We start from the raw sequence: 24,266 nt of genomic DNA on the forward strand, positions 1-24,266 counted from the left end.
GACGTGGTGGAAAAGAAACCGTGGGCGCTTTAGAAAACACCAATTTAATTTAAAAGCCACTAAGTGTTCCTCTCAGTCGAGGGGTCAGTGAGTGTCAAAGCCAAGAGGGCTGGGGTGATTTAATATTCTGTATCTGGTGCCACTTTAAGATATTATTTCCAGCCCAGAGAAGCACTTCGAAATGAGCAGATGTCGGTGTTGGAACCGCCCCTTGCAGAAAGGAGAGAGATAACGAACGCATCCGAGTCACCAACCGCTGGGACAACATCTGGCCGCGTAAATAACGCCAACTGACTTGTGCAAAGCACCAGCAAACCTAACATTGCAGAAGGCACTGCTACCAGGGAGGTGTGCGTTTGGTTGCTTGTGGTGGTTTAAAGGGAGGGAGGTGATGTTATGAAATGTGTGATTTCCCAAAAGTTAATTAAGCGACTGTTATGTCTAGTGGGGTGAAGGAGGGCATTCATAATAAATGCTCCGCTTTCGGAGCTTCGTGAACTCGCCGCCGCAGAACCTTTGGGAAATCGGGGAAAGGATCGGGTTACCCTGGCACAGACGGTGGCCTGCTCCCTGGCACAGGTCGGGACACACTTTGCAGCATCTTAAACAAGCTACTGCCCGGCCACCATCTTCGCCGAAATGACGAAAACAAACATTGAAAGAAAAAAAAGTAAACCCGCCCACCGCCGCAATGACGTTCTTAAAGGGGCGGGATGAGTAAAAATCGCCAGAACGCCCACGAATCTGGTCCGGCCATGACGGACAGATCTCTGTTCCAATGGCTAGCCTCCATTTATGGAGCTAGCCAATGGAACAGAGGGCGTATTCCAAAGCCACATATTATTATTCTCATTAGGTTTTCACCTGCGTGAAAAAGCTGCGCAGCGCGATCGGTACAGACGTGCAGCTCCTGTGCATACCGCTTTTTCGTCTGTATGGGTGTCCAACGTTATCCTCTACTCCCGCTTCTTGGAGCAGCACAGGAGGGGTCCGGTGCACACAGTTCTTGCGATCTGGGCTGATGCCCGGATCCTGTTAATATCAGTGCACAGGTCCTGTCCCTGTGCACATACAAAAGCTAGTGACCCCTTGCTACAGCACATATATCCAACTCCTCTGCACACAACTCTTGTGTGGAGTGCACGTGTCCAGATTATGCCCACTTGGCGCCTTTGATCAGTGCAGATTCCAAGTGGCTGTGCATGCAACACACACCTCCAGAGGTGATGAGCTGTTCCCTCAGCACCGCCTGCGCACACCGCTTATTTGCATATAGCTCACGTTACGTTCTTGTAGTTCATGTGCCCTTCCCCATGCTAAGCATCGCCCGTGCACAGTTCGACATGCGGAAGATCCTCTCGGTTCTACATGTGGAAGAGCCCCGTGGGATGGATTACTCCTCTATTTGTCACATGATCCAATTCGCTGTCCATCCCCAAAAAAGACCAGGAAGGGAGGGTAGGAGGCAGATCTGATAGGTTAGCTAGGCTACTGCTAGCTGCTGATTGGCTGCATTCAGCCATCTGCAGTGCGTAGAAGGGGTTCTCGGACGGCCATGCTCTGAGTGGCGCACAATTACCAAGTAGGAGTTCAGGAAGTCGGTTAGCGGTGAGTGTAAGGCCAGTTAGGGTGACCAACTGCATGGGTGCAAATTCAGGAAGGTGAGTGTAAAAATTCAGGACAAAGGGTCAAAATTCAGGACAAAAATTCAGGACAGAAGGTCAAAATTCAGGACAACATTTCGGGACAAAAGGTAAGTCTTACAGACACATCAGATGGTCGCGCAATAGTATATAAGTAAATAGACAACCACTTAAGTACAAGTCAAAATAAGTTTATATTAGGTAGAGACAATCGTGTACTTCACCAGCGACCTCAGAACACCCTCTGAGGACAAGCACGAGCGATCCTCTCTAGAGGCTGGTGTCTCGTCGCATCTTCTTGTCCAGCGTCTTGAGGTTCGTGCGAAAGGGACAGTCACTAGCAATCCTTGCAGGAGGCTTGATACTGATCTAATCCTCGCTCCAGCGCCTTGAGATTACAGTGCAAGGACAAACACTAGCGATGCTCTCAGGTGAGTGTACATCGGTGTATCTCCTTGCCTCATCGCCTTGTACACAAGCAGTAACTATTCTCTGAAGATACTTGCATCCGAGAGTTGTCTCCCTTGCTTGCCCCAGCGCAGCGTGTGGGGGGGGCTCTGTGTGGCTGTGTGAGGGGGGGCTCTGTGTGGCTGTGTGAGGGGGGCTCTGTGTGGGTGTGTGAGGGGGGCTCTGTGTGGGTGTGTGAGGGGGGCTCTGTGTGGGTGTGTGAGGGGGGCTCTGTGGGTGTGTGTGTGGGGCTCTGTGGGTGTGTGTGGGGGGGCTCTGTGGGTGTGTGTGGGGGGCTCTGTCTGTGTGTGGGGGCTCTGTGTGTGGGGGGCTCTGTGTGTGGGGGCTCTCTGTGGGTGTGTGTGTGTGTGTGTGTGTGGCATTTGCGAGAGATTAAGCTATTGGCATTGTAAATGACAATGCCATTTATTTATCTGTTTTCCAAACCAACACAAATAAAAATGTTGTCATTTACAATGCAAATAGCTCTAACTTTTGCAAAGGCGAAACCGTTGCATTGTAAATGCTTGTTAGGTTTTGCCTGGCGAAAAGATGCGCTCTGCGCATCTTTTTCGCGCAGGCGAAAACCTAATGAGAACTGTAGTGTGGGTTTGGGTCGGCCCTCGTCATTCATTGGCTGGCTCCATAAATGGAGCCTAGCCATTGGACGAGGGGCCTGTCCGTCAATGCCGGACCAGATTCGGGGGCGTTCCCGAGATTCTTTGGCTTTTGCCGACATCTCGCGACGTCAGCCGAAAGCCGGGAACGCCCCCGAATCTGGTCCGGCATTGCCGGCACCTGCCTTCCTGCTCCGTGAGCGGTGGTGCCTTTGTTATTCCTCCTCACTTGTATTTATGTTGCTCATCTGTGCCACTACCTCCCCTGGAACCCTATTTCCATGTTCTCTGCTCCCTGTGCCCATTATTGACTGTTTGCTTTCCGTTCTTTCCCTGTAATTGCCGTTATCTTCCTGTACTTGTGTCCCTTGCCCGTTCCCTCTACATGTTGCACGCCCCCCCTCCGTTCTTGTTTGGCTTCCTACCTGTGTCGGGTTTGTCTCCTCTTCCACACCTGTGTTGCTTCCTTCGCCTCCTCCATGTACCTGTGTCCCTCTCGCTGTATTCGCCCTCCATTCCCCGTTCTCGTTTGCTGTACCTGTCTTGGTTCCCCACCCCCCTGTACCTGCCTCGCCCAGGCGTCCCGCCCTGCTCCCTGGCCTGCCTCGGTAATGATCTGTCAGTGCTCGGCGGTTCCCCCGGGGCGCAAGGGCGGCTGTGAGTGCGAGCAGTGTGCAGTGAGTTGGCAGTTAATGCAGTGTCATCTGTAGCAGTTCCGTGCAGGCGTTGCTGCTGAGGGTCCGGCAGCATACGGTGGAGTTAGGGACCGAGCTCGTGCCGGGGTCTTCCACCTCCGGTGCGCATCTGATTGCGCAGCTGCTGACGTCCTGCCCTCGCGAGCTTCGCTCCTTCAAGCTGCCGCGCGCCCGGCTCCCAGGGGAGTTCTTTCGCTCCTGAACTCTTCCTCGTGGACTCCGTGCCTGGACTGAAGTGTATCCTGTGCCGAGGAGGGCGCGCTTCACGAGTGCTACCGAACTCTCACTGTGTGGGACTTTATTCTTTCTCCATAGTGTGCCGGGCCCTGAGCGGAGTGGGCTCTCCCCCCCCCCCCCCCCCCCCCCTCTCTTGCTCCTCGTGGGTCCATCCACTATTTGGTCCTGTGGCGACGGCTGCTCCGTTGTGGCACAGCTCCCGCGTGGGACCCTCGTTTTGGTGGTAGCGGGTCCTGCATGAAGGAAGGGGACCCTGCTGGTACTGCTGTTCCTGAACTCTCGCGCCTTGCATGCAGAATCCGCTGGCCAGCCTGCAAGGGGTCCGTCCCTGCTGACCCAGGGGGTCCCGTCTGACATGATGTATCTTTGGGTGAGTGCGGCCACGATTTGCTCGTACATTCCTTCCCCTGACGCTACTTGGTGTTGTAATCCTCAGAACTGTGCTTCCTCCACTCTCGGTAATCTTCTGCAGTATCGTTCCTCTGGCACCCACTACTGGCTGCCTCCTGCACGTGTCCTCCCCAGACACTCGTCGCTGGCCTCCTTGTGCACCCTTCTTCCTTTGCCACCTCTGGCACAGTCGTAGCTCTGACACTGCTCGCTGCTGCTTCACAGCGCTGCACTCCTGAACACCTTTGGCGCCTGGCTGAATGCTGGCCGCCCTCTGCTTCTACCTTCCCCTGCCTCCACTCAATGCTGTGTCGCGTAGCTCCTTGTCCCCCTTACTACCGGACATCGCATGCACGTATTCCTCGCACCCGCTTTTGCCCACGTGCTCTGCTCACTGCACACACCTTCCTCGGACTCTCACAGCAGACTACCTTCTGCGCGCCTCTTTGAATCTACTCGCTGCTATAATGCACAGTTTTGCCCTCCCTTTACGGTTGCCCGGCTTCATCTGAAACGAACCCACTTGAAGCTATATTCTGCACGTGCGTTCCTTTGACACCTACCAGCCACCTTCTGCTCCTGCCTTCCTCTGATACTACTCGCTGCTCTGATGCCCAGCCAGACACACTATCCTTCACTGAAGTGGTCCTCCTGTTTGTTCCTTTGACTCACACCTTTGAGCCACTTTTTGCTTGCTCCTTCCTCTGATCCGAAGCTGGCCATCATTAGTGCGCTTCTTTCTCTCGACCTCAAGGTAGCCAGCCGCCTTCTGCATGCTCATATCTCTGAAACTACTTGCTGCTATGATGCAGCCCCGCTTTTCCCATAAGTGCTTGCACACCTTCTGCACTAGCCTTCTTGGAAAGCAGTGTAGCCCTCTCCCAGCCTGCCATCTCCCAGCCTGCCCTCTCCCAGCCTGCCCTCTCCCAGCCTGCCCTCTCCCAGCCTGCCCTCTCCCAGCCTGCCCTCTCCCAGCCTGCCCTCTCCCAGCCTGCCCTCTCCCAGCCTGCCCTCTCCCAGCCTGCCCTCTCCCAGCCTGTCCTCTCCCAGCCTGTCCTCTCCCAGCCTGCCCTCTCCCAGCCTGTCCTCTCCCAGCCTGTCCTCTCCCAGCCTGTCCTCTCCCAGCCTGTCCTCTCCCAGCCTGTCCTCTCCCAGCCTGTCCTCTCCCAGCCTGTCCTCTCCCAGCCTGTCCTCTCCCAGCCTGTCCTCTCCCAGCCTGTCCTCTCCCAGCCTGTCCTCTCCCAGCCTGTCCCCTCCCTGCCCTTTCCCAGCCTGCCCTCTCCCAGCCTGCCCTCTCCCAGCCTGCCCTCTCCCAGCCTGCCCTCTCCCAGCCTGCCCTCTCCCAGCCTGCCCTCTCCCAGCCTGCCCTCTCCCAGCCTGCCCTCTCCCAGCCTGCCCTCTCCCAGCCTGCCCTCTCCCAGCCTGCCCTCTCCCAGCCTGCCCTCTCCCAGCCTGCCCTCTCCCAGCCTGCCCTCTCGCAGCCTGTCCTCTCGCAGCCTGTCCTCTCGCAGCCTGTCCTCTCGCAGCCTGTCCTCTCGCAGCCTGTCCTCTCGCAGCCTGTCCTCTCGCAGCCTGTCCTCTCGCAGCCTGTCCTCTCGCAGCCTGTCCTCTCGCAGCCTGTCCTCTCGCAGCCTGTCCTCTCCCAGCCTGCCCACTCCCAGCCTGTCCCCTCCCTGCCCTTTCCCAGCCTGTCCACTTCCAGCCTGCCCTTTCCCAGCCTGTCCACTTCCAGCCTGCCCTTTCCCAGCCTGCCCTTTCCCAGCCTGCCCTTTCCCAGCCTGTCTACTTCCAGCCTGCCCTCTCCCAACCTGCCCTCTCCCAACCTGCCCTCTCCCAGCCTGTCCCCTCCCTGCCCTCTCCCAGCCTGCCCTCTCCCAGCTTGTCCCCTCCCTTTCCCAGCCTGCCCTCTCCCAGCCTGTTGTCGTGTCCCGGCGGCAGCAGGCAGGAGCGTGCACTGCGTCCCCGAAGTAACAGCCCTAAAGCAAGCAAGAAGTACGCCCCCCCTCCCACCAATCCCTGTTAGGTAGTGGAAACTGTCCAAACTGGGGTGCAGACAGCCCCTCTCGGCCTGGTACCACTGTACCAGCCGCACTACTTCCCTACTGACCGTTCTCCACTTCAGCCCCGTCTAAATTACAATTCATGCTTGTGACCCTTTTGCCTGCTTGTGCTTGTTTTCATGACCCTGTTGCCTGCTTGTTCCTCCGTGTGCCCATGTTGTCTGCTTGTGCCTCTGTGTGCCCCTGTTGCCTGCTTGTGCCTCCGTGTGCCCCTGTTGCCTGCTTGTGCCTCCGTGTGCCCCTGTTGCCTGTTTGTGCCTCCGTGTGCCCCTGTTGCCTGTTTGTGCCTCCGTGTGCCCCTGTTGCCTGTTTGTGCCTCCGTGTGCCCCTGTTGCCTGCTTGTGCCTCCGTGTGCCCCTGTTGCCTGCTTGTGTCTCTGTGTGCCCCTGTTGTCTGCTTGTGCCTCTGTGTGCCCCTGTTGCCTGCTTGTGCGTCTGTGTGCCCCTGTTGCCTGCTTGTGCGTCTGTGTGCCCCTGTTGCCTGCTTGTGCCTCCGTGTGCCCCTGTTGCCTGCTTGTGCTGTGTGGGTGTGTGTGGAGGGCTCTGTGTGGCTGTGTGTGTGGGGGGCTCTGTGTGGCTGTGTGTGTGGGGGCTCTGTGTGGCTGTGTGTGGGGGTGTGTGTGGGGGGGCTCTGTGTGTGTGTCATTTGCGAGAGATAAAGCTAGTGGCATTGTAAATGACAATGCCATTTATTTATGTTAAAAAAACATAAATAAAAATAATGTCAAGAGCAATGCCAATAGCTCTAACTTTAACAAAGGCAAAACCATTGCATTGTAAATGCTTGTTCATGATCTCTGCAGAGTAGATTATGGGACCGGTCACTTGAGCTCTGTGTTTCTTGTCTCCCTCCCATGTAGTAATGGTTGCTAAGTATTGCAAACTCATGTACTTTGGGGTGCAGGCAGCAGTTTTGTGTATTTATTCCTGTCCTCTCTTCCAGGCATTATGAAGCTAAAGGTGTGGAATGGTATTCTGACGGTGACCCTTCTTTCCTCGTGTCCCTTTTTATAAGGCATGCTGTATGGTGTACTCAGGCCTCCGGTTCATGTGCCTCCTTTTAGCTGTATACAAATTTGATTAACTTCTTAAAGGGCATTTCGTGCTTTGGTGCAGGCAGTTAACGCCGATGTCTTTTTGCCTCTTTTAGTCTGTTCGGTACTGAGATGTAAGATGTTGTGTTCTTTGTTTTCCCTGCCTTTCAGCGAGTGATGGTTCTTGTATGTTCAGTGATACTAAAGTGGTCAGGCACTTAAGATATGTGCTTTAATGGATTCCTTTTCACAGCCTGGAGGTGAAGGCATGAAGCACTGGGTCCTTTGCCTTTTATGCATTTCCCACCCCTTTGTCCTCTTGCTCAGAGTTAAACTCGTCTGCTGCTGATCGGAGTGTTGAGTGAAGACCAATTCCTCTCTTTGCCTTCTGCCACCTCCAGGTCCGTGAACAAGATGTTGTAGGTGTAGTGAAATGAAGCACTGATTATTATTTATTTTTTCCTTCCTAGGTCTGCGAACGAGATGCTGTGTTTGTCTGGCTCAGTTTGTGGCTTGAGCTCGGATGGGAGCGATCTGAATCATCTGGAGCCTCGAGCCTCTTCTGACGTGGAGCCTTGGGAAGTAATGATTAGCAAGAAGGACTTCAAACTCTGGCGGCGACCAATTGGAGGGACTGCTCTCTATCAGTACAGGGGTGCGTAATACTGCATATAGTACTCAATCGTAGCTTCAAAGAGGCTTGTGTACCTAAAAGCTTTGTGTGAGGGTTGGATTAAGATGAGTTCACTGTTTCTGCTGAATATGCCAAGATCAGCAATCAATCCAGGTTGAGTAGAAGAAAGTGTTGAGCCTGAATGAGCATGAGGTGAAGGCTCTTGAATACCCCTCTTCTCACCCCTTTGAGATGAAAGGTGCAGGATAGGAAGGGTTTAGCTAGAGAAGAATGTTAGAGTTTTTGTCGACTGAGGGCTTCGCATCCTTAAGAGCAAAAACGAACGTAACTAGGCCAGGTGTCATTGTTTTTATTGTAATATTTGTAAAATATGCAGTGTTAAGTTTTCTGGAAAATAATCTCTAGCACCAGTTAACCCAGCTCCCCGGCTGGATGCTTGAAAAGTAGATTGTGAAAAGTGGTAGAAAATTGGATGCAAAAAATCTCCTCATACCAAGCGAATCAAAAACTAAGACATCAGACTGTAGGAAATTGACCACCTAGCACCTGTCCACCGTCTAGCCAAAAGAGGTTTTTTTGTCCACTTCCTAGCGCATTACCCTAAGCAATCTAGGTGTGGTATTGATACAAACCACTCCCTGATCCCCAAGTGAATATAATGATCCTTTTACGTGATGATATACCTATTGCGAACCTTCACTAACTAATAATTCTGCAAAAACGTACAAGTCAATATCTGCCTCCTATTCTTCACTTTAGATTATGCCAGTAGTATACATCAGGAACTCCCGACCAACTGATTAGGAAGAATCTAGAAAGCTGTTCCGAGAGAACTCCTCATCCTTAATACGTAGTTACACATTTCATTCTGTTTTCTGAAGACCTTGTCACATGTTGGAATTATTTCTTCCTTAGTTTAGAAAACATATTTATTACAGGGATATACTGCTACATACAATAACCTGGACGTGTTTTTTTAAGTTACCAGTTTATTTATTGGACTTCATGCTATAAATACTTCTTGGTTGAAAGCACTTCAGTGAAAAAAAATTTCCCTCCTCCCTCAACTTTCCTCCGGCGTCCCTCGGTAGTGCCCCAGCTTACTTCAGTTTCCAGAAATGGTACTTAACCCGTTTACTGCGGCCGTTATTTCGGCGCAGTGCGGGCGTTCTAGAGAGTGGGCGGGGCCGCGTCGGCCGTTGAACGTTCGCAGGACCAGCCAGGTAGTGCTCCGAAAGTTCAGCGGCCGACGGCAGCACTGATAGGGTTAAGACAATCTCCTTATGTTGGTGTGTCTGCATGAGTACGTACTCTATCCCAGCCCCCCAACAAGTCTTGCCTCAGTCTACCTCTTGTGTGTGGTCCATCTGGTGAAGTGTAGTTCCCAATGCAGTGGTTGTGGTGCTTGGCATCTCTTCTGGTGATGAGGTGTAAGGGTGCTGCAAGGCATCAACCAATATCTCCGAAGCCCTAGCTAGGTCAGTGAGCCATGGCCTCCTAGTGACTCTCGAAGCCTCACGGCATTCTCATAGCCCGCCCATCTTATCAGTTCCTTTTTCCAAACCTCTCTCCGAGGTCTCCCTGAGGCCTTCTAGTTCCTGGTTAGTTTCCTCTTGGCCAGGATGCAAGCCAGGTCTTGGAACTTGATTGTGGCCTTAGTTTTAACAGTATGCAGTAACCAATTCAAAAGATAGTGGCCAGGAGGGAACGGCACTTCCTTCTCAATGACCTTTCTCAGGATTCTAGTAATATGCTCCCAATAATCCACTAATCCCCGGCAGCTTCAAAACATGTGAATAAACTTGGCCCATCCTTCACCACATCTAGGACATTTCGCGTTGTCTAGTACAAAGTGTCTGTTAATCCTCCCCAGTGTGACATACGTTCTGTGTAGTACATAACAATTGATACGTTTGAGACAAGCATTTCTGGACACCTTGGGTACTCTGTCCACTATTGTCTCCCAGTCCTTCTCCGGAATGGGAATCCCCAAATGTTTCTCCATGCGGGTTCTAAGGGTGAATAGGGGTAGCAGAATATCCGCTTGCTGTCTATACAGGCAGGTAAGTGCTTTAATAGGCCCCATTGAGGTGACCGCATATTGACAGCGTCTGGCAGGAGATGGTTCTGCCATGCCCATCTCCCAGTGCCTACGAATGACTGTAATAACTGTGCCATGTAGGAGAAAGTGACTGAGGGAGTTCATAACTCTTGCGAAACTCCTCAAACGGGAGGAATTCAGCCCCGAAAAGGGCCCCAACTGTTGCCGCACCTGCGGCCACCCAGTCTGCCAATTTACGCCAATCTTCCCCATGCGGCAGCGCCTCTAGGAATCTCAGTGGCATGTCCGGGGAACACGGCAGCTTCACACACGTCCTCTGAAGACTTCTATTCCAGCATCTGCGCAGCGCTCAAAATTCTGTGGTGTCCCCAGCACCGGGGCTACAAAGTCTAAGCAGTACTCTAGCTAGTGCACTAAGATCAGGGACATAGTGGGCCATTTTCCCTCGCGGGACAAGTCTGGCCACTACATCAGCCATTGTAGCTGTGCCGCTATAGAGTAGATCTCAAAACCCACCCTCTGCCGCAGGCCTCTGAAGTGTGGTCAACGCCACTCTCCTGTGACCCAAGCCCCAGATTAAGCTTGAAAGGAGCGTATTTATATCTCGGAAAAACCCCCAAGGGATCCAAACTGGTAGGACCACAAAGTAATACAGTAGGCGGGGAAGGGCAACCATTTTCAGTAATGCCACTTGTCCAGCTACTGATAGGGAAGTTCTTCCAAATCTTAGCACTGGACCAGGGTACACAAGTAGCCTTTCCCACATTCTCCTCCAAAAGATCCACTGGTTCATGGTAGATCTGCACTCCCAGATAAGGCAGCACCTAGCTCCCAGTTGAGTGCCCTCAGTACCTCTGGCAAGGCTCTTGATGCCAGTGTGGGGAATAGGCAAGATTTTTGCCAATTAACTGGCAGGCCTTATAGGTTTCCAAACCGCCCCAGGAGATATTTGTGCCCCGCAAGGGCTTTTTCCACATCATGTAAGAATAGCAAGAGGTCATCAGGGTATAATGCAATATGATGGGTCTGAGCGCCCATTGTTACAGCCCTATAAGCGTTCCCGGCCCTGGCTTAACAAGCGAGTGGCTCCATTGCCAGGTCCAATAGTAAGGGCAACAGAGGGCAGCCTTGTCTGGTACCCTGTTGCACTCTATTGTTTTCCAAAATGATGCGACCTGTCCGATACCTGGCTGAGTGGTCTGTGTACAGTAGCTGGGTTCAAGCTACTAACCTCTGTCCAAGACGAAAATGCATAATGACTTTATAAAGGAAGGCCCATTACAGGCTATCAAACGCCTTCACTGTCGACCGTGAAGATCACTGCCTTCGCCATGCCATGTGTATCTGTCTACAACATCGTGAGTAGCCTGCAAATGTTAAGGGCTGTATTATGACCCAGGGTGAATCCTGCCTTTTCATGATGAATAAGGGCAGGCTTGTGATTGAGGAGGTGGGCGGCTAGTATCCTACTCAAGATCTTAAGCGTCAATGTTTAGCATTGAGAGGGGGCAGTAGGCTCTCATATCATGGGATGGTTTTCCTGGTTTCGGTAGAAGGTGGCAACAATCCTGTGTCTCCAGCTGCCTTATAGCGATCCCCCAATCTGGAGTCTACATCTTCTACACAAGCAGAGTAAATTCAACAGGTGGGCCATCTGTGCCAGGAGTTTTATTCCAGGCCATGATTTTTATGTTAGCGTGAATCTCCGGGAGCAGAATGTCGTCTGATACAGTTTGGGATAGGTATTCAGTGGTTCAGACCAAGACTTGGACATCAGGTGTGCACAAGAATGCACCGAGCCTCTTATGGCTGTCATGTAAATGAGAATAGAAAGAGTAGTCGTGCTCCCCTGGGTGATGTGACCGCCATGAATCAATAAGGCCCCATTCTGCTTGCCAGATCGAGAACATACTGGCCACTACAATTGTCGGGGAGTCCCTCAATGGGGAATGGGAATGATCAAGGATGCGATCTGCTACACAAATGTAATCTCCCCCCAGGATAACCGAGCCCACCAGATGGGGGGCCAGCACCCTTGACAGTTCAGATAAAAATGCTGTCTGATCTACATTTGGCCCATATATGCTACCTATCGTGACTTCCCTGCCATCTAACCTCCCAGGGACCCCCACATAGTGGCCCGTTGGATCTATCAGGTGTCCAGTGTGCAGGAAAGGGTCTCCCGCCCTCACCCAAACCAAGACTTCCCTCGCAAAAGCCAAATAGTTATAATAGTTTGCCTGCTCCCTCTATGTACACTGTAGTTCTGCTCCCTCTTTGGCCAGGAGGTGTGTTTCTTGGAGGAGTGCTATATGAACCCCTTGTCTGTTAAGATATGAGAAGTACTTGTGCCATTTTGCCATAGTATACATCCCCCTAGTATTCCTTGACAGGACTTTATACATCATAGGGGTCGCCATTGGGTATACGAAGGATAAATCAGGGGCTCAAGCTGACTCAAAAATCACAATTATTCTGGCTCTCTTTACTTCCATTAAGCATGGAACACTTGCGCTGGGCTCGTATCGAACCTCCATTCCCAACAAACAAATTACAAACTCCCCAACTTCCACACCCTAGAACAAGTAGTACAATACCCCCATTCAAACATTCCTCCAACTTGCATGCATTTGGATTACCCCCGAAGACTATGACTAACAAATGGCTCCGCGACCGGCTGCTCCCCATCTGACCAGGTGACTAAAAGAAATGTCTAGCCCTCGAGGTGCCACTTTCACAGCATCATAGGGAACCACAAATAAGTAACCAAAGGTCCTCTCCAAAAACCATACACAAAAAACCTTGTACAATTAATGAATTCTGTTGTATACGTTTGTCTGCCGTACCAGGTGTGACCCTAGGCAGCTAGTTGTCGGAGTCTTCAGAAGAACTGGTGACGCAAGTGAATTCTGAATCCCGGGCATCTTCCTCAGTCGGTGATGAAGTTGGGCTCTATTCCCCTCTGCTCATTGCCAGCACCACCTCCACCGCTCGCTGTTGCTCTTTGTGCTTCCACACCGGATGGAGCTCCTTCACGGTCTCTCCTGCCGCTTCAATTTCTGCTGCTTGGCTTTGCGCCATGGGTCCCTCGCTGGGGCCAGCTTGCTGGTATGTCTTGATCCAGTCCAACATGTATTTTGGGGTCTGGAAGAATTGCACCCCCTCTTGAGTCGCCACCCACAGATGGGCTGGGAACAACATGGCATAGAGCAGCTCCAACTGACGAAGACATCGCTTGGCTTCCAGAAATGTAGAGTGCTGTCGTACTTCCTTGGTAAAGTCTAGAAAGATCATGACTTTGCTGTTAGCGACATGGATGGCTCCTCCGGTCCTCGCCTGGGCAAGGATGTGGTTGCGGTCCCTGTAATAAAGAAGCCGGGCAGTTACAGGGTCCGGCAAAGGCCTGCGAGACGGAAATCTGAACTGTATAACCAAATACATGCCTTTACCAAGCACTTAGCTGTTGCGGGGCTGTGGAGTTGAGTAATCCAAGAGGTAGTCTAGGCTTAGAAACTTAATGTGGTGTGTGTGTGACCGAAAATGCCTTTCATAAATCAATGTCCAGGCACTTCTTAACCCATGAAAAAAGATTTTATTTACAGGTAAGTATAATAGTGGAGTACTGCTCCCTAAACACAGATACATGCCTTTTACTCTGTTGGCTAGAGTTACCTCACCAAATAGTAATGTTGCTGTACTTTAGTATAACACTGAACTCTATGACCCGTTTTACTCTCTGGGGGAGCTGCTGGTGTGGACAGGAACTGTGAGGGGTGTTTAGACCAAAACTAAAGTATTTTGCTCATGTTTATACAGAGTGACTTCAAAAGGGAATGTAATAGTTCTCAAGATTTCCGAGGCTGAGATTTTGTTTTGATGATGCAGAGGAATGCGTTAAAAGTTGCATCTAATGAAAAACCCAAAGAGGCCTCAGAAATCCACCACTTAAAGGAATCCAGAGCCCTCCCTTCTAAGATAAGCCAATCATTCTTCTTTGAAGATCCAATGGTGTCTTGGAAGTGACCTAGTATCTGGGCCCTGGTGTCCATGAGTGGACCCAGTTATCTGAGTCCTGGAAGCCCAGTGGATATAGGGTGAGAGCAGTGGCTGTTCAGGCTGCCAGTACACCTTGAACATGCCTTGAGGCAATGGTCTGGTGGAGGCTAAATCTTGGAACGCCACACTAGAGATTATCCAGTGACTGGGCACCCATACAGATGCCCGAAGTGTCCGGCATGCTACTGGTCTGGATTTTGGGCGGTTGGCGGGAGTCAACTGTGGGTTCAAACAGTGTTTCTTTATTTTCCTTCCTTCTGGAACCTTAATGGCTGTGAACATGATTCCAATAGTTAAAAAATTGGGACGACCCCCTTCAATTAGATGGGATCCCAGGTCAGCTCTTGTTTGAGAGTTCCCAAGATTTCCCTAGGGTGGCCAAAGAGTTAAGAGGAAGGTCCCCAGAGGCACACCGAAGAGTTGGATGAAGCAGGCTAACATGTCTGGACGAACAAATAGGTTGTTGTACTCTGTGTTGGAGGCAGACTGAAGAATTGGTCGAGGCAGGCTCACATGTGGAGAAGTGTGGCTCAGGGGTTAGAGGCAGCAGACCCGGAAGCTGAGATTGGTCCTGGACCAGGGTTCAATTCCCCGCCTCGGTGGGTCTTGGGCTAAAAATTCCACGGACTCGATAATTCTCGCCCCGGTGCCTCCTCGAGTCTCGGGTTCACACTCTGCGACTCTGGGCAATAGCTTGCTTAATCTCCACAATGGCCCCTCGCGGCGGGATGCCTGACTTTCACCTTGTGGATACCCTGCTATCTCACCGGGGAATACCAGGAAGGGTTCCCTAAGCAAGCGCCGGGAAACCCACTGCGGGTAGCTGTGCGCTATATAAGCTCAACTACATTTACATTTACATGTCTGGATGAACAAGTAGGTTATTGTTCTTTGTGTTGCTTACTCTGTGAGTTCGCAGTCTTCCTTCTTGTGAATAGGGTAGACACAGTTCATTGAGGATGTCCCATGCAGGTCATTCTCAGAGCTGAGCTTTGGCCTGTTGTGAAGAAAGACACTCATGTCAGATAGGTGACAGACGACTGATTGATTTAAAGAATTTGCACTATTTGTCCTTGCACTTCACAGAGACTATTGGAGGGATGCCACACAATTTTTTTTTTTTTAAATATTTCTGAATCACTTCATTTGAAGCAATTGCCTTTGCCCAGTCCTCCTGAGTTTTGAGTGTTACATGCTCCGAACCAGTTGGTTTGATTGGTGCATACGTATTACATGTCTAGTGGTTGCATAGGTATTCCATTAAACCTAACCTATTAACGCCAGTCAAAAGGATCTTTATTTCGGCCCAAAAAGAACATGCTTAACTCAATATATAACAAGCATTTGCAATGCAATAGGTCTCGCATTTGTAAAAGTTTAAAATGACCGTATTTTTCACTTTTCTGTTTTTATTTGCAGTGGAGTAATTTATATTTTCAAAGCGGTATTGCCATTGGTATTTTTAACATCAACAGCTCTAACTTTAACAAATGAGAAAGTGTTATGAGCTGAATAGATATCATGAACCAAAACAACAGCCAGACTGATTCGAATGCATAGCTGCAAACTACTACTGGCATTCCTTACAGAGAACATACTGAATGTAAATAACAGAGTGGGCTATGGCACGGCTTGTGTTATACGGACTACTGAAACTGGGCAACCAGGAGTGGTCTACCACGTTGCAAATGCAGGCCGCAAATACTCCCCAGTTGTCTGGAAAGAGTTAGCCCTAAAACAGCAAAATGTAATTTTGCTTGGGGCTTTTAAAAAGGAGGCACCAGGCATGTCTGAAAGATCTGAGAGAGCCTCAAAGGTATATTTGTGACTATACTCTGGTAGAAAGTAGATTTTGCGATGTCTGTGCACCCCTTTCCATCTTGTACTTCCAGACTGCTCCTTAATGTCTCCATCCATACAACAGCGCAGTTTTCAGAAGGCAGGGAAAGAGAGGGAGGAAGGGTGGAGACTAGAGTTGGGAAAGGCGGAGAAAGAAGGGGGTGTCACTGTCGCAATTGTATTCCTTGAAACGTGGTTATATACTTAGGTACTATTTTTATTTAGAGTGCTGTGATTGGCTGATGCGACTTCATAATTTTTCACTGATGTGATGCAAATACTTAACATTTTACTGCGTTCAGAGCCAGAAAGAAGGGGTTAGGGAGTGTGGAGAAAGAGCACGGAGAGTGCAGCGATTGGGAACAGACGTTAACTAATCTATTCGCGCCCCAAACCTTAAGATCCCTGTTGAATGGGAAGCTTTCTATTTAATGAGATCCCCTGAAAGTAGAACGTCCGGCTTAAAGGCAAACAAAATCAAATTCCCAAAGGAGCACCGATGTGAAAACGAGCAGGAACTTGTGAAAGAATCATGCTGCATGCCTATAATGCTATTGGGGAGCAAGACCGCCTCATTTTGGACTGCAGTTGTAAGTAACAAATGAGGCTTTTGATGCTTGAAAGAAGTGTTAGACAGTTGCAGGACATCCAGTGTGTACTTCTTAGGTGGCCCAATGCACTAAAATTGGCAATTGTAAATGTATATTCCCGTCCTGTCAGTGTAGCTAAGGAGTTGCCCACCCTGGAAGACCTCGCGTCCTTTCTGGGGTCACTGCCTAGTGACTATAAAATTCTGATGGGCGGAGATTTTAATTGCCACTTTGAACCTCTGGAAGGTCTAAAGGAGGGCTCCCTTACCACTGAAGACGACTTCTGGGGCGTTCCACCTTGTTTATCCCCCCACCCCAAATCTTGGTCTCCACTTGCGGTCCAAATCATGGCCCTCACCTTAAACTATGCACTGAGGGCTTGTAATGGTCGCACTCCATCAGATAGTCCCTCATCGTGTACCTTTAATAGGAAGAATCACAAATCGAGGTTGGATTACATCTTTGTCGACCTCGGTTTATGGTCCAAGGTCCATGATTTTAGAGTATCCCCCAGAACAGACAGTGGCCATAATGTTCTTCTACTGGATCTGAACATTCCGCTCCTGTCGCTGAGTCATTACCTGCCAAATCCAATGACGACCCAGGTAACTTGACCCTTAGTACCAACAGGCGAAGGTTAAAATGGGGGGAAATTATTAGCTCAGAGGAAAATGTAAGATTTTTTTTTGACATAGCTCTCCCGAAGTTTGTTGAAAAAGACGATCTAATTAATCAGCCTAGATCCCCAGATTTTAACAATAAGTTGGCAATCATCCACGAAAACCTAGTGGGATCTTTAGCAGAGGTCTTCTACCCAGTGGCAGCCCCCCGACGCAAACAGTCCCGAACCTCAAGATGGTATAATTCCTCCTGTAAAAAGGTTAAGTCAGAGTTAATTGCCTCCATTAAAGAGGGCTCTGACAGGGCCACTGTCGCCAAACTTAGGCGTCAGTATAAGGAAGCCATGGTCCTGGCTAAGAAGGAGTGGGACTGGAACCATTGGCAGGACATCTCCTCCGCATTAGAAACCAGGGATTCGAAAAAAAATTGGACCCTGGTGAATAATGGCACGGGAAAGGTCAAAGCGGCAGTGGAATCAAACATTGCATCATCCGCCGGGGAAGTCCACTTCGGCAAACTGTATCAAGATACTGAACAGTCTGCCTATGAAGTGGCCCCTGTTGATACACTTAACCCTGCAGTTGGCTTTGAATTTACCCTTGGCGAGGTGGTCAGTGCATTTGAGAGATTGGCAATGGGGAAGGCCCCGGGTTTGGATAGATTGCCCGGTGACCTCTTCAGAGAACATCCTGAGATTTGGGGTCCGTACCTCCTTATTCTTTTTAATGCCATCCTGGGAGGTATGGAGATCCCCTGTACTTGGCTGGGAGCTGAGATAGTACCTATCTATAAAAAGGGTTCACCTCTTCTCCCAGCCAACTACAGGCCGATCAGCCTCATTGATGTCCCCCAAAAACTCTTCTCTCGTCTCCTTTTGGACCATCTTAATGACTGGATGGAGGCAAATGAAATCCTGAGTCCCCTCCAGGCTGGCTTCAGAAAAAACACGTCCACCATGGACCAGGTCTTCCGCCTCGTCCTCCTGTATTGGAAAATGGTGAGGGTTGAGGGGGGGAGACTATACATGGTGTTCGTGGATCTGAGGTCAGCCTTTGATCTGGTCCCTCGAAAAAAACTATGAAAGGTCCTCAGGGAGTTGGGTGTCCCTTCCCAACTGTTGCACGCCCTAATCAGGCTCCATGATGGTAATTATGCGCAGGTCAGGTTTGGGAGGGATGGAGCATTGTCATCAAGGTTTCCTGTTCTCAGAGGGGTAAGGCAACGTTGCGTTCTGGCGCCAACCCTGTTTGGCCTCTTTGTCAACAGCGTCATATCTGACCTTGACAACATCATAGACAATGACGCCCCTCTCTTGGCCGGCAGGAGGGTGCCAGCAATTATGTTTGCTGACGACACCCTCCTGCTTTCCAAAACCCCCATGAGGATCCAAAGGATTTTAGATGGATTTGATCTTTTCTGTAGACCATATGGTCTAGAGATCAATACAGAGAAGACCAAGTTCATGATCTTCAATCCATCCCCAAAAACCAGACCCAACCCTACTCTGGGTTCAGTTAGTCTAGAAAGGGTCACAACCTTCCAATACTTGGGGGTAACATTACATGAGAACCTATCCTGGGACCCCCAAATTGTAAGATCCCAGCTTAAGCTGTCCCAACTCTCTGGTGCAATTATTATTTTTTTTTACTTTTTTTTTAAAAAAACCTTTATTGCACAGTTTCAGCAAAACAAATACGGGCCCACAACCGTCCGGCCGGCCACGACAACAGTTAAGCAACGTAGCAAGCTAAACTGCTACTCGGTAGCACCTCAATACAAAATAGCAATCAGCCTGGGTTACACTGAATATCTGCGCACTACCGAGATACAGGAGAAGGTAAGGTTAGTTTTTAAAGTTTTTAAAAGATACGGTTCAAAAGACAAGAACTAAGAAGGATCAGAGGCCAACCAGCCCACCGAAGGCATGTGAGGGCAATGTCTATCAGAAGAGATCAAACAAGCAACAGGATAAACAATAACACAGTATATTGCATGCCAGTCGCCGCCCCCCTCCCACAGAACCACCCTACTGACCCAAGGCAGAAACAGAAAAAGGAAGGGTATAAGAATAAAGAGAAAAAAAGGCCCATAGAAACTGAAACGAACAAAAGATGTCCCCCCACCCTACACGCATGCAAAGGCTACGGCCTACCCCCCCCCCCTAGCAGTGTGCCTGTCGCCCAAAAAAGAGTACCCGAAATACAGATGCAGAAAGAAAGGAAGAAAGAAAGGAATCATATAATGCTATAATAAAGAAGAGAAACGGAGGAGGAGCCCACCATCAGCCCCCCGGCATCTATTTTCCCATAGTTCAATATTAACTCAGGATGCACAGTCCGGTGAATAGCAGCATTACTAGCATATAATATAAAAGACAAAGAGTCGGCCCATTGCGGTATCCAAGAAATCAACACGCCCCACACCCATTCCGGTCTGCAACGAGGAGAACCATAAGACAGCGACAAGAAGCGTTCACCCCTGTCCCATCTTCACTCTCCCCCCCCCCCCCCACTAACAGAAAGAACCCAAAAGGGCGCGAACTGTAATCCAAAAGGGGCCCATTGCTCCAAACACACAGGCAAGTCAAGAACACTGGAGTACAACGTTCCCTTGGTGAGCCAGAAATACACAACCCTCGAAGCATCAAACGAATCCGAGCCAAAGGAAAAAGTCTCGATGTCCAGCCCCTTCTGGAGCGAACCCCGGGTATCAGGGGGGAAGACGTGGGGAAAAGATTCCCGTCGTGATCGCAATCCGTGGGCCGTACCTCGGTCAAGGCAGACATCGTCCGTTGCAAGGACAGTCTCGGATCCCGGAGTCTCACAGCCACCACCAGCGCACAAGGCCGCCATCTTGCATAAGACAGGCGCGGGGCAAGAAATATCACAGTGGTCCGGCAGGTCCGCCATTTTAGAGCACCCCTGCGCAAACAATAGTTCGTCAACCTGAATGATCAGGGTTTGCGCAGAGTAAACCAGTCCGTGGTGAAGGGAGACGATAGCCGCCAATAAATCGCCGTAGCCCTGAACACATCCACGCTCCCCGCCACTCGTGTCCCACTGCGCCACACATCCGCGACCACACCATGGCTCCAGCTCCCCAAGGCTATGCGCCATTATGTATCACGCGGTTTCAAATGGACGCCCCCCCGGTCGGGGCAGGCGATAGAAGGCCCCGGAGCGGCCGCAGGCAGTGTCTCAAAACCAGCCGTCCCGTTTGAAATCAGTAGGGCGGATAGGTCGGGAACCTCCCGCTGGCAGCGGGCCAGCACACAGGCAGTCACTCGGCAATCCACAGGAAGGGTTCCCGCAGCCGCAGAAGAACTCCAAAGACACGCACCCGGCACAATCAGTTCTGTACCTGTAGTCAAGTGAAGCGGGCGGTTCAAATTCGGCCGCACCCTCCATTGAGGGTCCGACCGGTGCCGGACAGCTGCTGACGCCCGATGTTGTTCGCTCCGCGGCCGGCTCCGGTGTCCACTCGAGGCCCCGGTCTCATGGTCGCTGCGGGCCGCAGACTGCAGTCGAACATTTCTCCAGGTTGCAAGGAGGTCCGAGCTTCAGGATTTCCCCACGGGCCGTCGGAGCATAACAGCAACCGCAATGTGCCCTCTGAACGCAGGATCACCGGCAGGATAGTCGCGAAGAAGGAGATGGTCCTCGGAGCCGAGGGACTACACGTCCGACCCGGTCGCCATCTTGGCTCCTCCCCTCTGGTGCAATTTTGAAGGTTGTAAATACTTCAACCTTCAAACCGATAAGTCATGCGCTGGAAATGTACAAATCGCAGGCCAAAGCAGCCGCATCTTATGGCAGTGAGCTATGGGGGCATAGAGCAGGTTCGGTTCTCGCCAGAGTCGAAAACAACTTTCTTAGACGTCTTCTGGCCCTCCCCCGCATTACACCGCTGTTTCCCCTGAAACTGGACATGGGTCTACCATCTATCTCTGCCGAGTTGGAGTCTAAGCCAATAAGATTCTGGCATAGGCTTTGGTCCACCAGTGAGCTTGCTCATTATAGGAGTGATCTTGCCCACGTAATGGACCTGAACCAACGAGATAAAATTCCCTGGCTGGCTTCGTAAAGAAGGAACTGTACCGTTTAAAATTACCAGAGCTATGGGAGGCTCCTGAATTAGGCTGCCAAAGGCTTTCCCGCAAACGCTTGGTTCAGATCCATAAGGAGAAAAGCTTAGATCTTCTTCTGACCTCAACTAAACACGGCACCCTAACCGAACGCTTCTTACAATCCAAAAATTCATATGAATTCGAAGGTTTTATGGATATCATTTTCCCTATTCTAGCCAGGAAGCTCTTCATACAGTGGAGGCTTGGCACTTTGCCTGTCAAAACCTTCACCTGTAATTGGCTACATAGGGATGACAAAATCTGCCCAGGATGTAATTCCCATGATCAAGATGAAACACATTTTCTTTTTTTTTGTCCTGCTTACCAGAGACCAAGGAAATACTGGTTGGTCCCCTTATGCAGGAACTTGGGTTTTAGGAGCCATATGCATGCGTACAGAGTGTTAAGAACTAGTACTTTACCCCACGTAGTGTTTGCAGTGGCAAAATGTATTATGACTATGTGGCAGATCAGGAAAAACTGCTAAATGCACAACTGCCGTAAATATGATAATTGTTTTTATACTATGGATCGTGTTTTCCGAATATGCTATGAATTGTTTTTCCTAATTATGAATTGGTTTCTATCTTTATCATGTCTCGAACAACCTGGTAATCATTTTATATGCAACGTGTTCTTAAAATCGTATTCTTCTTTTTATATAATTGTTTAAATGTATGCATATGTAATGTATCTTTTATGGTCTAGACGACCGAAATAAAGAATTTTTGGATTGGATTGGTTAGACAGTTGACTAACCACAGCCTGTTTTTTGAGGTCCGAGGATGAAACAACTCGTAGGTCATGACTTGTTATTTAACTTGTAATGTGTTCTATATAAGAATAAAAATAATGACTAGTTAACACATCGAACAACGTCGCTTCTGTGGAAAACTAAATCCGATGCAAAATCACCACTTCAAGGCTGATAACCAATCTGGTTTCTGCCTGGCGGGCATAATTGCACCTCGGATCACTAAAAAGAAGGCAGAGTGGTAGGGACGTGGACATGACTGCTTGTTATTTGTTTACAACCATGTACCCGAAAGGGTTTGGCACTTGGAATTGAATACAAGCACTGTCGGGCCAAAAGACGACTGCTGCAGAGGCTCTGTGCGCTGGGAGGTTAGGGGGAGGGCTTATAATGTGAAGGGGATTTAAAAGGGCGACAGGCCAAAGGAAGGCTGCTGCAGGGGCTGTGTATGCTCGGAGGGTGCAGGGGAGGCTTATAAAGCAAAGGGGAATCAAAACTGGGACAGCAGCGACGACAAAAGCATCAATAAAGATGAAGTTCTTACACACAGGAGATAACCACGGCACGCATAATCAAAGAAAATGAGCTATTGGCTCAGGGAACGCGACAGGAGGCAGAAAAGAAGAGGGATGCTGAAATAAACCAATTGTAAGCAGGAGGCGGGAATAGAGTTGTTTTATAGATTACTGCAGGTCTTGCAAACGGTGCGTGCACTGTCAAGGCGCTACCTAAAATCAATACAAGAATAAAATCTCCGTGCTAATTGACAGTACACTTGCAAATCAAACACCTGCATATTGTTAAAAGATTTGTGAAAAAAAAATATTTGCCCATAAAAGAGGATAAGATGCAGAGAAAGGATTAAAATACACATCAGGAAGAGACCCTAATTCATCAAGTCGACACCTTCTTCTGTCTTCTCCACATGTACATTAGAAACCTTGAGACAGCAAAGACCATACTCTGCCTGGTTTCGCTTCTAACTATTCTTAGCGCAGTCTTCTAGTTCCTAAAACCCCAGGTTATGACAGACTGACAGAATCCATTCAGTCTATACCCATGATAGATTTGACAAAAGAATACTACATGTTCAGCCGTTTCTACCACTCTGGGACAGAAGGAGCAGTTACTAATGGAGTCAGAGATTCCACGCTTCCATGCAGCGGTAAAAGAACAAATAGGTAAAATCCCTAAGCTAAATGTAATGTACAAAGTCTGCTCAGGGGGAGGCTCAGCCTCATCCAGAAATGGTTCCAGACAATAATCAATTTTAAACTCCAAAAAAAGAAGCAATGAGGGAACCTACCCTGGAAGGCCTCAGGGTAAGTTGGTCTATGTGATGCCCGAAGGCACCTTTTTAATACCGGCTTAAGGACTGATGAAGCATCTGTTGGTGTAGACCAGAGATTCTCGAGCCCTATCTGCCTCAAACGCTCCATGACCACCCTAAGCCAAGGGATTTTACCGGCACTAGATTGTCCCATTACCTCTTCTAGAGCTTTACGGAAGGGTATGAGCTCAGGAGCGATCCACAATCTCCGCCAATGCAACAATGGTTTCAAGCCCACTATGTCATTGATTCGCCTGAACCCATAACCTAACCATAATGGGCTAGTAACAGATGTTTATAAGATTTTGTTGCAAAGAGCATGAAGGATCAAGGTGCATCTGTAGGATTCTCAGCTTTACAGATTTCTTTTTTTATGTTTAGTACCACAGAGGTATGTAATGCAAGCTGTGGTGTTTTTCCTTGTGTTACATATCCCAGAAAAATGCAAGATGAGATAGATTTAACATTCATATTTAACATACATGTGGAGATTACCTTCTCCGTGAAAATAAAAAAGTTGTACAAATGCTTACAAATTGTAATTTATCTGGGGTTTCCAACAGTGACCATGATTCGGTCAATGCTACTAGTACATCTCTGAATGGATTTATGACATTCAACTAATATAAAAGTACTCTCGGACAGAAAACCCTAAAAGGCTAAGCCACAACTGCTATGACCTTTCACCAACCCACCAACCCACCAGGCTAACGTGTAATCTGGAAATTGTCCTTAATTGTATAGGATGCTTGTAGTTGATCAACCACATGGACCACTGGCTTTAAGTGCTGAAACCCAAAGTTTCTTTTGGTGAAGGTAAAAGCTATTTTGCAGATGGCAATATCACTGTCATAGCTCAATGTTTACCCCAAATCTGTCTTCTTAGGTATGGCCCAAACGCTATGATATAATTTTGCCATATTGTTTTTGTCATCTTCAGAAGTGCATAAGAAGAAACCTTGCTTTTCTCCAATGTAGCCTGTGGCAATGTTTAATACAGTTCCAGTATCAGTCCCTGCTTTCTGGAAGGTATATGGTATCCGCTTAGTTCCAAAGAGCTGTCTCTGTCCTTTCATCCTTCCTTTCTCACTGCTTCTGGAGCCTTAATATAGCCCTCCTGGTTGGCTCTCCC

General features: G+C 49.5%; 1 protein-coding gene across 1 annotated transcript in view; it reads left to right on the top strand.

Moving 5' to 3' along the window:
* The window catches only part of STARD7 (StAR related lipid transfer domain containing 7), a 158,910-nt gene that overhangs the window by 84,688 nt on the left and 49,956 nt on the right, over positions 1-24,266 (top strand). Inside the window, exon 3 of the mRNA XM_078667008.1 lies at positions 7,593-7,777. Within this exon, the coding sequence (XP_078523134.1) occupies positions 7,593-7,777 (185 nt within the window). The remainder of the gene's footprint in view (positions 1-7,592; positions 7,778-24,266) is intronic.

This window comes from Lissotriton helveticus, chromosome 11, assembly GCF_964261635.1.
Source record: "Lissotriton helveticus chromosome 11, aLisHel1.1, whole genome shotgun sequence".
Lineage (NCBI taxonomy): Eukaryota > Metazoa > Chordata > Amphibia > Caudata > Salamandridae > Lissotriton > Lissotriton helveticus.